This window comes from Manis javanica, chromosome 3, assembly GCF_040802235.1.
Source record: "Manis javanica isolate MJ-LG chromosome 3, MJ_LKY, whole genome shotgun sequence".
NCBI classification, from domain to species: domain Eukaryota; kingdom Metazoa; phylum Chordata; class Mammalia; order Pholidota; family Manidae; genus Manis; species Manis javanica.
In genome coordinates, this window is record NC_133158.1 from 145,338,054 (window position 1) to 145,353,508 (window position 15,455).

Below are 15,455 nucleotides of genomic sequence, written 5' to 3' on the forward strand. Positions count from 1 at the left end.
CTACATGTAGGAGAATGAAACTGGACCATTGTCTAACCCCATATACAAAGGTAAACTCAAAATGGATCAAAGACCTGAATGTAAGTCACGAAACCATTAAACTCTTGGAAAAAAACATAGGCAAAAACCTCTTAGACATAAACATGAGTGATCTCTTCTTGAACATATCTCCCCGGGCAAGGAAAACAACAGCAAAAATGAGCAAGTGGGACTACATTAAGCTGAAAAGCTTCTGTACAGCGAAAGACACCATCAATAGAACAAAAAGGAACCCTACAGTATGGGAGAATATATTTGAAAATGACAGATCTGATAAAGGCTTGACGTCCAGAATATATAAAGAGCTCACACGCCTCAACAAACAAAAAACAAATAACCCAATTAAAAAATGGGCAGAGGAACTGAACAGACAGTTCTCCAAAAAAGAAATACAGATGGCCAAGAGACACATGAAAAGATGCTCCACATCGCTAATTATCAGAGAAATGCAAATTAAAACTACAATGAGGTATCACCTCACACCAGTAAGGATAGCTGCCATCCAAAAGACAAACAACAACAAATGTTGGCGAGGCTGTGGAGAAAGGGGAACCCTCCTACACTGCTGGTGGGAATGTAAATTAGTTCAACCATTGTGGAAAGCAGTATGGAGGTGCATCAAAATGCTCAAAACAGACCTACCATTTGACCCAGGAATTCCACTCCTAGGAATTTACCCTAAGAACGCAGCAATCAAGTTTGAGAAAGACAGATGCACTCCTATGTTTATTGCAGCACTATTTACAATAGCCAAGAATTGGAAGCAACCTAAATGTCCATCTGTAGATGAATGGATAAAGAAGATGTGGTACATATACACAATGGAATACTACTCAGCCATAAGAAGTGGAAAAATCCAACCATTTGCAGCAACATGGATGGAGCTGGAGAGTATTATGCTCAGTGAAATAAGCCAAGCGGAGAAAGAGAAATACCAAATGATTTCACTCATCTGAGGAGTATAGGAACAAAGGAAAAACTGAAGGAACAAAACAGCAGCAGAATTACAGAACCCAAAAATGGACTAACAGGTACCAAAGGGAAAGGAACTGGGGAGGATGGGTGGGCAGGGAGGGATAAGGGGGGGGAAGAAGAAGGGGGGTATTAAGATTAGCATGCATGGGGGGGAGGGAGAAAGGGGAGGGTGGGCTGCACAACACAGAGAGGACAAGTAGTGACTCTACCACATTTTGCTAAGCTGATGGACAGTAACCGTAATGTGGTTGTTAGGGGGGACCTGATATAGGGGAGAGCATAGTAAACATAGTATTCTTCAGGTAAGTGTAGATTAAAAATTTAAAAAAAAAAAGAAAGAAAGAAAGAAAAGGGGGATTACTCCTTAACAGGATAAAACTATTGGTAAATCAAAGATCAACGCATGCTTTAAATATCCTTAATGTTGATCACTTAAAGGGTGTCAGATGATCAGCTATGGAGGTACTCTTTTCTGATAATATTCCTTTCTCTTAATTAAAAAAAAAAAAAAAAAAGCAGTTACTGTGTGCTGACCTCCAATGAGTTCTGCACAGTGGTATAGAGGGCATGTCAAAGTGTGGGCAAAGGGTCTGTTTGTTTCTATGCAGAAGATCAAGGCCTAGCTTGGATACCCAGAAAATGAACTAAGATACGATATGAGGAGGAGCTTCCGGCATCAGCACTCTCTGGAGGACTCGTGCCGGGGGATGATCATCAAAAAGCCTCCACAGGGATCCGGACGATGCTGCGGTTGTGGCTGCATCCAGCCCACCGTCTCCTGGACTTGCCATAAGAAGGAGGAGGGAGATGTCTAGGCTGGCATGTGCATACAGTGAGACAACGAATTTGACTGGATCTGTACTGTTGGAACTCAACCAGGAGTTGGGAGGGGTGCAAGTTGTAGCACCCCAAAATCTCATGACTATAGACTATCTATGGTTAAAAGAACATATGGGATGTGAACAGATCCCAGAAATGGGCTGCTTTAATTTGTCTGATGGTTCAAGTACAGTTGGAAAATATCCATCATATTATAGATAAATTTTCACAAATGCCTAGGGTGCCTAAATGGTTTTCTTGGCTTCACTGGAGATGGCTGGTAATTATAGATTTGCTTTGTTTATGTCACCGTATTCCTATTATGTTAATATGTGTGTGCAAATTAGTTAGTAGTTTAAAACCTATACATACTTAAGGTACTATACAAGAAGATATGTCAAAGAAATAATCAATCCTCCCAAGTTTCCTTCATATGCTACATCTATAGCTTTTCTTCTTCCTTCCTAATTACAAACCTTAAATAGAATTCGTGCCTCATATCGAATTTACCGAGTATCATAATTCCTCCAGGTGGTAAAGATACCTCGAGACAAGTGCTGGGCATAGAAGCCACAGGGCATAAATCTGCAAAGAAGTAAAAAGCTAACCTTTGCAAACAATATGGCTTCTCTCTCACTTACCAACTTTACATTTCCCTGTATGGCCCCGGAAGATGACTGGTTAGCCAGAGACGGGTAAGATTCCTCAAGGGAGGAACAACCTAAGACAGGCACAGTCGCAGGGGGGCCATCAGGTGAGAATTTGGGGATCAACAGAGGTGAGGCTCAGAACCTCACCCCCCCTGCTTTGAGAGAAATCTTCTGCATCCGTGGATGTCTTGCTGCCCTTGTCTAGCCTGGATTAATACTTAGTCCATAGGCACATACCTGATCATCTGATCATCTACATTTGCCTTCTTACAGCACTAAACTATGTTTTCTACCTTTATCTTGCATCTACCTACCACTTCAGCATTTTATTAAAAATAAAAATAATAATAATAATAGGAGAAATGTGGGATCAACATATAAATCAAGTACAAAAATCAAATGAATATTCATATTTGACCTGATGGTTTATAGGTCATATTGCATGATCAAAACCGAAAGTTTCTGTGATGAATGCCCTTGTACTGTTCACCATGTAAGAATTTATTCACTCTGTAAGAATTCGTTCACCATGTAAGAACTTGTTCGTTATGCTTCAGAAGATTGGAGACTGACGAGAATTAGGCTTGAGATGGATTAATGATTGTACATTGAGCATTGACCCCCCTATACTGAATTTTATTGTTGTTAACAACCATTTGATCAATAAATATGAGAGATGCCCTCTCAAAAAAAAAAAAAAAAAAATATTCATCAAATTGTACTAGTACAGCTGCTATTTTAACTTTAAGAGGAAGAATGCTATTCTCTGTAATCACTTACATTCATTCATATTGATGAACTCTTGATTGACCTCTTCATCTCCAGTCTTCTTGTTCTTTGACTTTTTAACGACATGAGCTCGGTCATGGAGATGATGACCAATAGCCATTTTTTCTAGTCCACTGTCAGAATCTCTTAGTGCTCTCCTAGTTTCCTTTATCTGCAAAAGGAAAACAAAAATTAGTAATTATTTAAATATAGAATGGATATAATTCTAAACTCCTCAGGGCCTGTTTACATATAGAAGTTAAGATCGTATATCTACTGTTTTAAAAATAACAAGTACTTAATCCTACTACTAACTTGACAGTAAAACTGTAGTAACAGTTCTCTGATGTTTCATTAACTGCTTATAATTAAAGTGTCTGGGACAAACAGAACAAATACCATTTAACCTTTTTCCAAATTATAATCAGATATTAAAATAAAGAATAACAATTCTTGTAATAAAACTTAGTTCCTTCAACACTGTCTTTGAAAATGTAACAGTTGGGAGTGCCACTAGCAATTCTGTAAGTAAGGGCAACTAACTAGTCAGCAGTTCATGTTGACGGGCTTGAATCTCATGGCTCCCGCCTACCAACTCTCTGGGTTACTAGAATATTTATGACAGCCATGACTATCAACATGGCTTGCTGTGGGACTACTACAGTTACATTCTGTTTACAGGTAAGAAGGTATCATGTATAGCAAGTTAAAATTAAAATGTCTGAGGTGAATTAGCTGTACTATGGCAAGAACATTATTAAAAAGTATGTTTTTATATATAAGAACTAAAAAATGAACTACTCATACCCATTACACAGGCAAACCTCATTTTTTTTTACTGTTAGTACTAACAAGGAAGTGGAGAAATAGGAACTCTCATACCAGAGTTTGTGGGAGCTGTTTCAATCACTATGTGATAGTAACTTGGTAATTTCTAGATAAAGACACACACCTAAAACCTGACAATATCATTCCTAGACCCTTTGCACAAGGAGACATGTATAAGGACGAGTAAGTAAAAAATTAGAAACACCTAAATTTTACCAATAGAAAATAGAACACTGTGGTATATTCATATTTTGATATTATATATAAGTTAAAGAATCCAGAGCTACACACATCAATTTGAATAAATCTCAGAAGCATATTTTTGAGCAAAGTCAAGTTGCAGATGACACATGGAACATGAAGCCATTTATATTGTTTAGAAATTTATAAAATAATCCATTACATTGTTTATGCAGCATACATAGGTAATAAAATTATAAAAACATACATGAGAATGGTAAGTTCTATATATAGGAAAATGGTTCACTTTAGGGGACGGAGTAAAAGAGAAAAGGAACTAAGCAGAGAGGTGTGGTGGAAGCTTTAACTGTGTCGGTAACATTTTTGCTTAAAACAAAGCAAAGTAAGAGGCAACTTAAAGCAAATAGAGAAGAATGTTATGATTTGGTTAAACTGGGTGGATGGAACTTAGGTATTTATTATATTATTCTTTTTATCCTTTCTGTACACTTGAAATAGTCCATGAGTTTAAAAATATTAATTAGAAACTTTACTACAAATATAAAAGTAGACAGTTATTTCATGAAATACTTTAGTGTCTACTTACCTAGTCAACAAGGTAACAATAAAGGTAACAAACATAAATAGATATTTAAATGAAAAAAGGAACCTGGGATGGGGGCAGGAGACTCAAAAAATGTCTGAAACTAAGTAAATACAGTAAGCTTTACTGCTTTTCACAGTGACTTGTTATCTTCTCTCCTACCTACATAGTATCAGATCAAATTTGATACGGATAATATATCATTCCACAACTTTTTTAAGCTCCAAGAATGTTCAGAAAATACTTACTCCTCCTGGAGCCCTACGGGTTTGAGTCGAGGCCTGGAAAACCTTTGGTGGTTCATCTCCTACTTTGGAATAAGTCATAACTGATGAAGAACTAAATGAATGTCCATTTGGATCCATTGAAAGGTGATCCTAGAGGTAAATATAAATTGTAAATCCAGGGAGTTTAGTCAAATATGAAGATTTAATGTCAGAGGATTCAAATAAGCAACAACACTAGCTAGAGGTTCTACTAAGGATACTATCCTACCAGTATAAGGTGTCCAAATGGCACCCCCAGGAGGGCCCTAACTTCCTTCCATTTTAGGGACCAATCCCCACTCTCCCTGGGAGGAAAAACAAGAGATTTCACTCAGAGATGCTTAAGTCTTGGGGATCAAAGATTTGTGCCTTAGATTTAAATACAGATGCTGTGCCCTGAAGCTTGTGGTACTTTTATAGTCAGGGGTTGACCCCTGTGTGCAACTTTGCCAATGTGGAGCCAATCAGCCATATACCAAGAAGTTTATACCTCCTGTGGGTACCAGATTGTTACAATACTAAAATCATTAATAAGTTCCTAAATATGGACATTCTGAAATAATCCTTAGATTACAAACTGGATGACAAAAATAATACATGGCTTCTTCAAACTGAATCAAGTTATTATTTTAATGTTAATATTGTAAGTAAAAAAATAAAAATATTAGTACTAGTTTATAAGTATTTGGACTATACAATGCCTAAACATCATTCCTGAAATTTTTATTTTCATAGGTTTTTTTGACACCCTAGAAATGTAATTTCTTAGATGCTCCCAATCCTTTTGAGTTGACAAGTTATAAATGATTAAATTCATATAAAACATTCATTTATAATAGTGACCTTCAGCAGAACAAATGTTTCTGAGGTTTAGTCTTTTTTAATTTGAAAGTTAATGCTATTTTTCAGACTCTAGTTATGAAATCAGTTTGGTGGGTTGTGACCAGGATAGAAAGTCAGATAGAAAATACCAGCACACACTGTAAATTATACAATCATTTTCTCATGAACTTTTGTTTCAGGTATATTTATACAGTAAAAAGTATATACTGGGTCATGATATAAGATATATACTTTTAACCACTGTGGACTGTGGTTAAAAAAAGTTTGAAAGTCACTATAATAGAGGATTACCAATAACTGAAAACAATGTTTTCATCACTTTTTTTGTACTTACAAAGTTTCTCTGTAATTCCTGCATACTGTTTCGCATATTTAACATCATTCGGTCCATTGCCTGAAAAGGGTTGACATCTGTATGCTACAGGATTTTAGGAAGTATGTTATTAACTACAAGTACAACATAAAAGAAGCAAGTCAACCTTCCCAAAGAGCTGAAAATTTTTTTTCTCAATTTTGCAGTGGTATCTCATGCAGTAATCAAACAGGCAAAGATAATTTAAGAACTATACAGTGAAAGTGATTTGTTAAAGGAAAAACTGAAGCATACACAAAAACACATACAACATATAAGCAGTCAACATATAAATGATTAGGGAGTTGTAACACTATAAATATAGGCATACATACATGTGTATATATGCACACATATATACATGCATGAACACAGAAATATACACACACATATCACTCGTCAACTTTCTTAAAATATAACTTGATTAGTGTTTAAAATACTGAATAGTGTTTTCTGGGCTGGAATTCTGGGCTCTCAATACCCCACTATGCAAGTAAATAAAACTTGGGTATAAGATACCAGTGTCATCTCCACGAGTACCATATGGCCCCCTCTGGAGTAGCCAACCCTCCTTTTCATCATAGGAGGCATCTAAGCGATAGAGGTTAATTCACTCTACTAATAGGCCTTGAGTTTGCTGCCCCCACTGAAAGTTCAGTAGGGCATACTCTTAAAGCATGAGGTATGCTCCTCTAAAGGAACAGTTAAGAATTTCTCTAGAACAGTGGTTTCTCAACCAAGAGTGTTTTTGACTCCCAGGGGACATCTGGCAACAATACACATTTTTGTTTGTTACAGTTGAGGAGGGTGTAAAACTGGCATGTGGTGGGTAGAGGCTAGCAATCAGGCTAAACATCCTACAAAGTGTAGGACAGCCCCTCAGAACAAGAATTATCAGGCCCCAAAATGTCAGTGGTGTCAAGGCTGAGAAACTCTGCTCTAGAAAAATCTATTTATTTTAGGTTTTATCACTGGAACACTTATCAGAAATTAAAAAGCGAAGCACACATTCTTGTGTGTCACCCAGTACATCATCACTATTATAAAATGGAGTGTTTGCTTCAAGGAACTCCTCTGCTTAAGCAGGAGAAGTCTTTTGAATCCTGGAAGGCACTGTGGGTCATGGCTGGGATTCAACCCTTCTGGGGATTCTTTTGCTGTGCCAATGGGGTGCTCAATAAAGAATTATCAAAGGCCTGTTTATGTCTCTGCCTTCTATTGGGTTTTTATTGCTAGAAACAATGGGAAATAGATGGGAAAACCAAATTTCTCTCTAGAGCCTGTACTTGACACAGTCGGGAACAACAAAGGCATTTAGAATATACTGATACATCTTTGGGTGCAAAAAGACTGCAGTAAAATTAATGTGCATTGCAGAAATTCAACACAATTCAGGAACTATTCTGAATATTTTGTTTCAATTCTAAGTGGAGAATCAAGGCTGTATAAGAGACAATTCATGAGAGATGGAAGGACTAGCCCTAGGAAAGAGAAGAAGAGGAGATAGGATATTTGGATATATTCCACCCTTCAATTCACTGTCAAAATAGCCATCAAAAGATGTATCTGTACTTGCTATGGGGTGGCCTAACCACCATGGAGTAACAAAAAGTGGTGGTACAAATTAGAGCTGGGATTCCAGTGGGCATTAAAGGCCTTCAGGAACTTTGGACACATGCTCTTCTCTCTGCCCTGAATGCTTTCTCCTAACTCTTGGCATAGTTTATCATTCAAGTAAAAGGTCACCTGTCTAATCTAATCTCTGCCTCACCTCCCATCTGTCCCTACATCATTACTGTGCTGCATCTCTTTTAGAGTACTCTGATTATCTGAAATTATTCTATTGTTTACTGTCTTCCCACTCTACAAAAATAACCTCTGTGAAGGTACTATCTTCTCTGTCTTATTCACTACTGTATTTCCAACACTTTTAAAGTAATTTAAAAGTGCCCCCCCAAGGCACATAGGACAGCTCAATAAATATTTGCTGAATGAACAAATTTTCTCTAGCTCAGTTGAAACCCATGTATCCAAAGGTTTACTAGATAAATCCATCTGGACAGCCAAAGATGCCTCAAATGCAAAACACCCCACACTAAAATAATATTTTTGACCAGCCCTGCCCTCCCATCTGCTGCATCAGTGTCACTCCTTAGCTCAGTGGCATTCCTATCTACCTAATTTCTCTCGCCAGAAGAATGAGCATAATACTTTCCCTCTTCCTTTCTTTTGTTCCTTCAATCCAGTCAATCACCAAGCTCTATCCTTCATCTCTTTCATTTTCTCTCAGATGAGATTATTTCTTTATCGCCACAGCCATTATCCAAGTAGAAGTAATCATCAATACTTCCCAGAACACTTTAACAGGCTCCTGGCCTCCCTCCAGTCACCCTTCTAATCTCTCTCCCCTCTGTAGGCATAATAATCTTTGAAGATGAGAACCTGACTCTATTACTATATTTTGATGAAAATTCATCAACTGCTTCTCCTGCTCTTAAGATCATGTCCACAGTTCTCACCAGGGCCCAAGGAAGTCCCTCATTACCTCTGTCCTCATCTATATCTATCTTCCAATTCATATTCCAGAGCTAAGTACTCCTACATATCTTTGAGATCCAAACCTCCAGATCTTTGCACATGCCATTTCCTCTGTGGTGAATACTCTTCTCCTCCCCTCCCTGCTTTTCCTGGCTAACTCCTATTAATCCTTAAGGCTCAGGAAGTCTTTTCTGATTGACCTCCCCACCACCACCCCAAAAGGTCTGAGTTATAGGCTTTTTCTATCTGTGCTCTTGCAGCATGCAGAACTTCCTGATCATTTTACTAATAACTCTGCTGTAATTGCTTTTTTTCTTAGTCATTCGTCCCACTAAAAACTCTGGTCAGGAAAGGGCAAATGTTATATGTCTAACCTTATGGAGATAAGTGGTTGAAATCTAGCACGAGAGAATACAAATAAATTTTTTCATGAGAGTGTAGATGCACCCATAGGAAATGTTCCAAAGACATGCTATTTGTTCTCTGCTACCCCTCAGATTGCCTTACAGTGTTACAAACTAGTATCACAGAAAACAGATTCAAAGCTAAAAGAAACAGCGGGGAGAAAAGCTGACTGCCGAGTAGCCATACTTGGACAAGGAAAAGGAAAAGCAGCATCAACAAACTGACGACAGAGTCCTAGAGAAAGCAGCCAATCTGAGCTTTTTCAAACCTCCTGTCTACAGTTTGGTGCTTTTTCACCTTTTGGAAAGTCATCATAAGCATGTGAAGTCTCCAACTTTCAAACACAAATATGGGGATCTCTTTTAGAAATCAAATGAATATTCAACTATTAAAATTCACTTTTTCTTTTTGAAGACTGCTTTTATATATGTTGATATGACTTCAGAAAACACATGCCTAAATACTCTAAAATAAATTTAATAACATGCAATAGGTTTTCAGTACAAATATTAAAAAGCTATTATGAAAGTGAGACTGCATTCCAATTCAGTTTGAGTTAATGAAAAATATATATTTGTCAGGAAATACTGCTGAAATGGTTTGTGTCTCCTGATACAAACCATACCACCCAAACTGCCAGAAGGCACAAGAGAATTCACTGCCTAGAAAAAAAAATCCAATTAGTTTTGGTTATATTTATATGACAATCCCTAAAAAAGAAATGAACTGAAAAATCACATAGTTAAGAGCTAACAAAATTACAGAATCTTTTAATCAAAAAAGAATTGAACATATATTTTTAGAATTTGCTTATAATTCATTATAGAGCCTGACAGGAAAATATGGAGGCCATATATCAGTTTTAAATATGACTGTTCTAGTATTTATTAAAGGCAGCTGAAAAATAAGTATTTACTATAGATTAAGGCAAACATTCCTCAAATGCAAATCACACCAAAATTAATTAAAACATAAGGCACAATGAAGATGATACCATCTTTCCTTTACTCAACTATTCCGTATTTTCAAACATCAGTTAATCCTGTTTGTGACCAATGAAAAATAAAAATTATGTACATTAATTAATAGTTCAAAAGACTAGTAGAGACTTTGGGCAAAAAAATTAACACAGCACCTCCAAAAACTAATATATGGAATAAGAAATACAGACACAGATTTAAAATAGATTTAGAGTCTTTGACAGATAAAAGAATGTTGAGAATTATAGATGGAATAATCAAAATTATTGGCTCACAAATTGTATTCTTCAGTAGGCACAGATGAATAAAAAATTTTTAGACACAGACCAAAAAATTTTATTTTTTGGCAGTTTCAAATGTTGAATTTATAAAATTTGAATTTCTGGCTGAAAAGGCACATATAAAGTTTTACCATCATTCAGTGATAATATTCTCCCTGCGTAAGTTTTGTTGAAAAATAGAGAAAAGTTTGTTTATGTTAAATCATAATAAATTATGTCAGATAATATATTCTTATACTATATGCCTAGAACAGTAGTCTCCAAAGTGTATTGGATGCATTAATAACCCTTTTTTGTATCTTTTAAGTGAAAGGAAAAATGGATTTTAGATTGACTTTGGCACCTCAATCTAAATGTTGGACGGTCAGATGTCATATCTTAAATTATAAATTGCCTAATTAAATAAACATACAGATTAGATTATCTAGTTTTAAACAAAACAGATCCTCCTAAAGTGGAAAAGGTGAAAATATCCCCATAAAGAAATAATGAACTGAAAAACTGCTAATAAATACCCAAAAATGGCAAAACTGATGCTTCTCTTATGTTTATAGAAATCTCTGTCTTTCCTCATGATATGGCTGGTAAAGATGACAAACATCAAGAAATGGCCCAAAACAGAAGAAAAAAATTATCAAATTATCTATTTGAAATATAGATTTTTCATTCACCATACTTAAAAGCATCTGCATAATGGCTCACTGCTCAATCAAAGCAGTCATTTAAAAGCTTATAACTTCATGAAAAGAGAGGTTTTGATGAATTTTTATTAAAAGTCTGAATAGACTAGGACAGCCAGCATGCTCAGAAAGCCTACTGTCTTATTGGCTGTGCTCTATTTGTAAAACTTAACAGTCTTTTCCATCTTCTGCATTTAATTTCTAATTTCTGTTCCTACCTTCACATGTAGTTATGAAACACTTGCTTAGAAAAATCAAGGTAGGATAGAGGTCTTTTGTTGTTATTGTTGTTTTTTTTTCTTAATTAATTTATTACTTTTGTTATTATTAAAGTCCTTCATACTTAGGCATAAACATGTCAAATGTATCCCACTGTAGGGGAAAAAAGGAGAGCCACAGCTCAGCAGTGTATAGGAAAAAAATGAGTTTTGCCTAAAAGAAAGGCTGAATGTCCCTTGGAAAACCTGCTATAATTGGATTGGAAATTCCTGTATTTTAAAAATTATTACTGCTCTTTAACTTTTAGAACAATGCTCAGAACTCTTGGTTGGCAAATTTTGAACAAAAAAAATGCATTGGTGTTAGCTTTCTAAGACAATTGATACAATATAATGTAATTAAAGAACAATGTATATGGCTTGATATTTAAATGTCAGATAGTAAATATTAGAACTTCACAGATGAATTATAAACCAATCTCCTTCTTATGCTTACAAGGGAATAAAATTGTCACTTCTTGTTTCTTCCACAAAAGCTATGAGTAATTCATTTGTGTATATAAATACAAAACATTATGTATAGCACTACTCTTTCACTTTGGTGCTCATGGAAAGCTAAAATTTCAGAACATCTTATCTGACTTTTCTGCTCTCTTTGATAATTTCTCCTTTGGTCTTAATTTTAGACTTTTATGGAAATCGATGGTCCTAAAAATAATCACACACACACATATATATATATATATATATATATATATACATATATATATATATAAAATGATACCACTATTCACTATTAAAAGAAAATGAATTGGAATTTGAATTATATGTGTGTATATATATATATATTCATATATATATGATATGAATAACATTCATATAAAAAAAGGTGAATATTATTTTCACTTAAATGCCACATGTAATTTTATCCATCAAAATTCTTAGTGTTTGAAATATTTTGCTCTGTTAAAGAGTATTGTAAACAGAACATACAAAAATGTTTTTCTGCACTCATGGACAGTGACTGGAGTCTAGTAACCACAATGTTGCTCATGTAACTGTATATTAGTGATAAAGAAGGGAAAGGGAAGAAAGGAAGGAGGGAGGGAGGGAGGAACGGAGGGAAGGAAGGAAGGAAGGAAGGAAGGAGGGAGGGAAGGAAGGAAGGGAGGAAGGAAGGGAAGAAGGAGGGAGGGAGGGAAGGAGGGAGGGAATGAGGGAAAGAAAATGTTTTTCTGAAACATTCTGGAAGTTTCCCAAATGACTGATTCAATATTTACTGATTTCTAAATAAGTACATTTCAAATGCAGAGATTCATATTTACAGAAACTCCTGTGGATTTGTTATCCTACAACTGTCATTCCTGAGGCTGAAGAAGCAACAGAAAAAACAAAAAAGTAAGATATATAAATATTCCAGGTTGTTTGGTTTGTTTTGTGTTGAGTATGTTTGTAATCTTCAAACTTTGCTCTTAGACATGACTTGTAAATATCTACAGCAGTTATGCAAGGCTTTTGAATAGTTAAAAGTGAATCTTAAGTTCTGAGAAGTCCAACATAGCCATGCAGAAGATTGTTTTTCTTGGTTCGATAGAGATAAAGCATTGTACTATAGCTTTGGCTGCTATTTTAAAGTGGGGGGAAAGTTACTGTATGGGACAAGAAGGATATTTCCTTGCCTGTTCTATTTAAGATACGGGAGGAAATTCTAAGGTGAAAACAAACCATATATACATATATGAAAAATAATGCTTTACGTTTGGCTTATGATAAAAAACCCTAACATAAAAGGGTTTGGTGGCACTGCAATTCTATACAGCTAACAATTCATTGTTAAAGGATTCACCTTTCCAATAGCTTCCTCCTTTTACATCTAGTTATTTCTATAACATAAGTATTAGTAATGCATCATCATAGATCTATTCTACTCTAATACTTTTCTTTAAATTCCCACAAGACTTTCTAACTTTAAAATAAAATACTCACAGTTAAGGAATTTTCACCATCATCATGCCCCATATGATTATGAGCTCGTCCTCGACCATCAGAAATGCTGAGCAAGTCTCTTCCAAAAGGTTCAGAGAAAGTTCTCATCATCTGTCGCATACTTTCTCGGTGTGCAATAAAAGAATCACTGTTGGAAATGTATATGAACCATGTTTAAGAGTAAGCGTTGGGATTTAAGTAGGCTGCTAATTACTATAAAGAATTATTTTGGGCCAATATCCTTGTTAAAGAGACAAAAGAAGAGCTTAGGAGAACAGAATTACCTCATAAAGACATTATTCATAAATACAATTTAAAAATTGAAAAATTTCATAAATAAAAAAATTCATGAATACAAAAACTTTTGTTACCCACTATAATTCACTTAGGTATAATAATAAAAATACACCTTTATTTATCCCTTACTGTATAAAAATGATAAGCACAAAGTCACACAGCTCACGTAGCTTTAGCCAGTACTAAAGGAAATGGTAAAAGGACTTCAAAAAATACTGTTAACAAGTAGAAGCTACTTTGGATAGTCAATAATATAATTGTTAATGAGGATTTATACAGAATGCTGGCTTGTTTTTTATTTATGAAATATAAGCATTGAGAACTACAGCTGTGTTATAAACACGGCAAAGATACATTATTTTAATAGACAAACACAAAACTACAGATCTCCTCTATAAGGCTAACTTTTATTTCTAAGGACTCGTAAATACTAGAAATCACCACACAGAAAAATATCAACTAAGTCTGAAGATAGTGGTTCTCAGACTTTTTCTGAAATTACCAACCAACTAGTGAACAGGTAAGATAGCAAATTCCTGTCCCCCACAACCTCCCATTGGCTCTAGGTGTGTTTGTGGACATGCATCCTTGTTGATTTTAACTCAAGTAGCCCCTTTCCAATCTTTGAGGAGTATTTCCCCTTCTGTGTTTGTGGTACCTGAATTAATTAGAACCTAAGCCTCTTTTTCTGAGCCTAAGTTTCCATAGCTGTAAAATGAGGATAATATTGCATATCCTTCTTAAGGTTAAATCACATCTGAAAGCCCAAAGCACAAGCCCATATAAAATATTGAATGTTAATTTCTTTTACCTTCTTAACTCATGTGTGAATGGCACTCCCTATTATTCTATTATTAAATCTTTCAGGGAAAAAGAGAGATGTATTTCATTTAAAAACACAGCAATAATCATGTTCCAGGCCCTTTCCTATGTACACAAGTATTAATGTTCTTAATCTGAACATTGAATACACCATTCACCCCAAGTCCCATTCGAGAATCTAAAAATCTTTATTGCCTTATCACAGTGTAGTGCATTGGAGTCCCCACAGTCTGCCTTCCTTTTAGACTTCTTCACCTTAGTTTCATCCTCAAAGGTCATCCTTTCCCCTTCTAATTATAAATTCCAATCCTTCGATATCATCATGAGGAAGCTCAAAAATTGTCCTCTTTCAGTAGTACCAGGCAGAAAGAGCTTTTCCTTTACATTCTGCAGTATTTGTATGCATAAACCTGTCCCAAGGGAACTCATATTTATTCATATATATCACTTGGGAGGTTAAAAAAAAGGCGTCAAGTGCAATTGATTAGTAAAGCACTTCACTGGATTTGTGTTTGGGTAAATAAGTTTTAATTCACCTTTGTTTAGGTATGATTTACATAGAGTTAAATTCATCCATTTTAATTGTATAGATGGATGAATTTTGAAAAACGTATACAGTCATAACCACCACCACAATCAAGACGTAGAACATTCCCATCACCAAAATTTCCTCTTGCTCCTTTGCAGATAATTACCTCCCTCTAACCCTAAATACTGCTGGTATAGGCTTTCTGCCAGTCATTTGGACTTATTCAGAATTTCATATAATGGAATCATACATTATGTTGTCTCTTCTGTCTAGCTTCTTTCACTTAGAATAATATTCTGTGATTCATCCATGCTGTTCCATTTATCATAGCTCATTTAGTTTTATTGCTATGTACATAACTCAGAGTATGTATATATCTCAATGTAATAACAAAA

The 15,455-nt window shown here is 35.3% G+C and overlaps 1 protein-coding gene across 6 annotated transcripts in view; it reads right to left on the reverse strand.

Moving 5' to 3' along the window:
• MLF1 (myeloid leukemia factor 1) overlaps positions 1–15,455 on the reverse strand; it is a 50,886-nt gene that overhangs the window by 9,287 nt on the left and 26,144 nt on the right. For 2 of the 6 annotated variants that reach the window (XR_012129400.1, XM_073232165.1), the window contains exons 2-6: positions 13,413–13,560; positions 9,888–9,929; positions 6,307–6,390; positions 5,112–5,240; positions 3,264–3,423 (exon numbers count right to left, since the gene is read on the reverse strand). Coding sequence is in view for 5 of the 6 variants with exons in the window: in XM_073232165.1 (XP_073088266.1) it covers positions 3,264–3,423; positions 5,112–5,240; positions 6,307–6,390; positions 9,888–9,929; positions 13,413–13,560 (563 nt within the window). In the remaining variant the exon portion in view is untranslated. The remainder of the gene's footprint in view (positions 1–3,263; positions 3,424–5,111; positions 5,241–6,306; positions 6,391–9,887; positions 9,930–13,412; positions 13,561–15,455) is intronic. The other 4 variants (XM_017654860.3, XM_017654871.3, XM_017654865.3 and 1 more) reach the window with 4 other exon arrangements.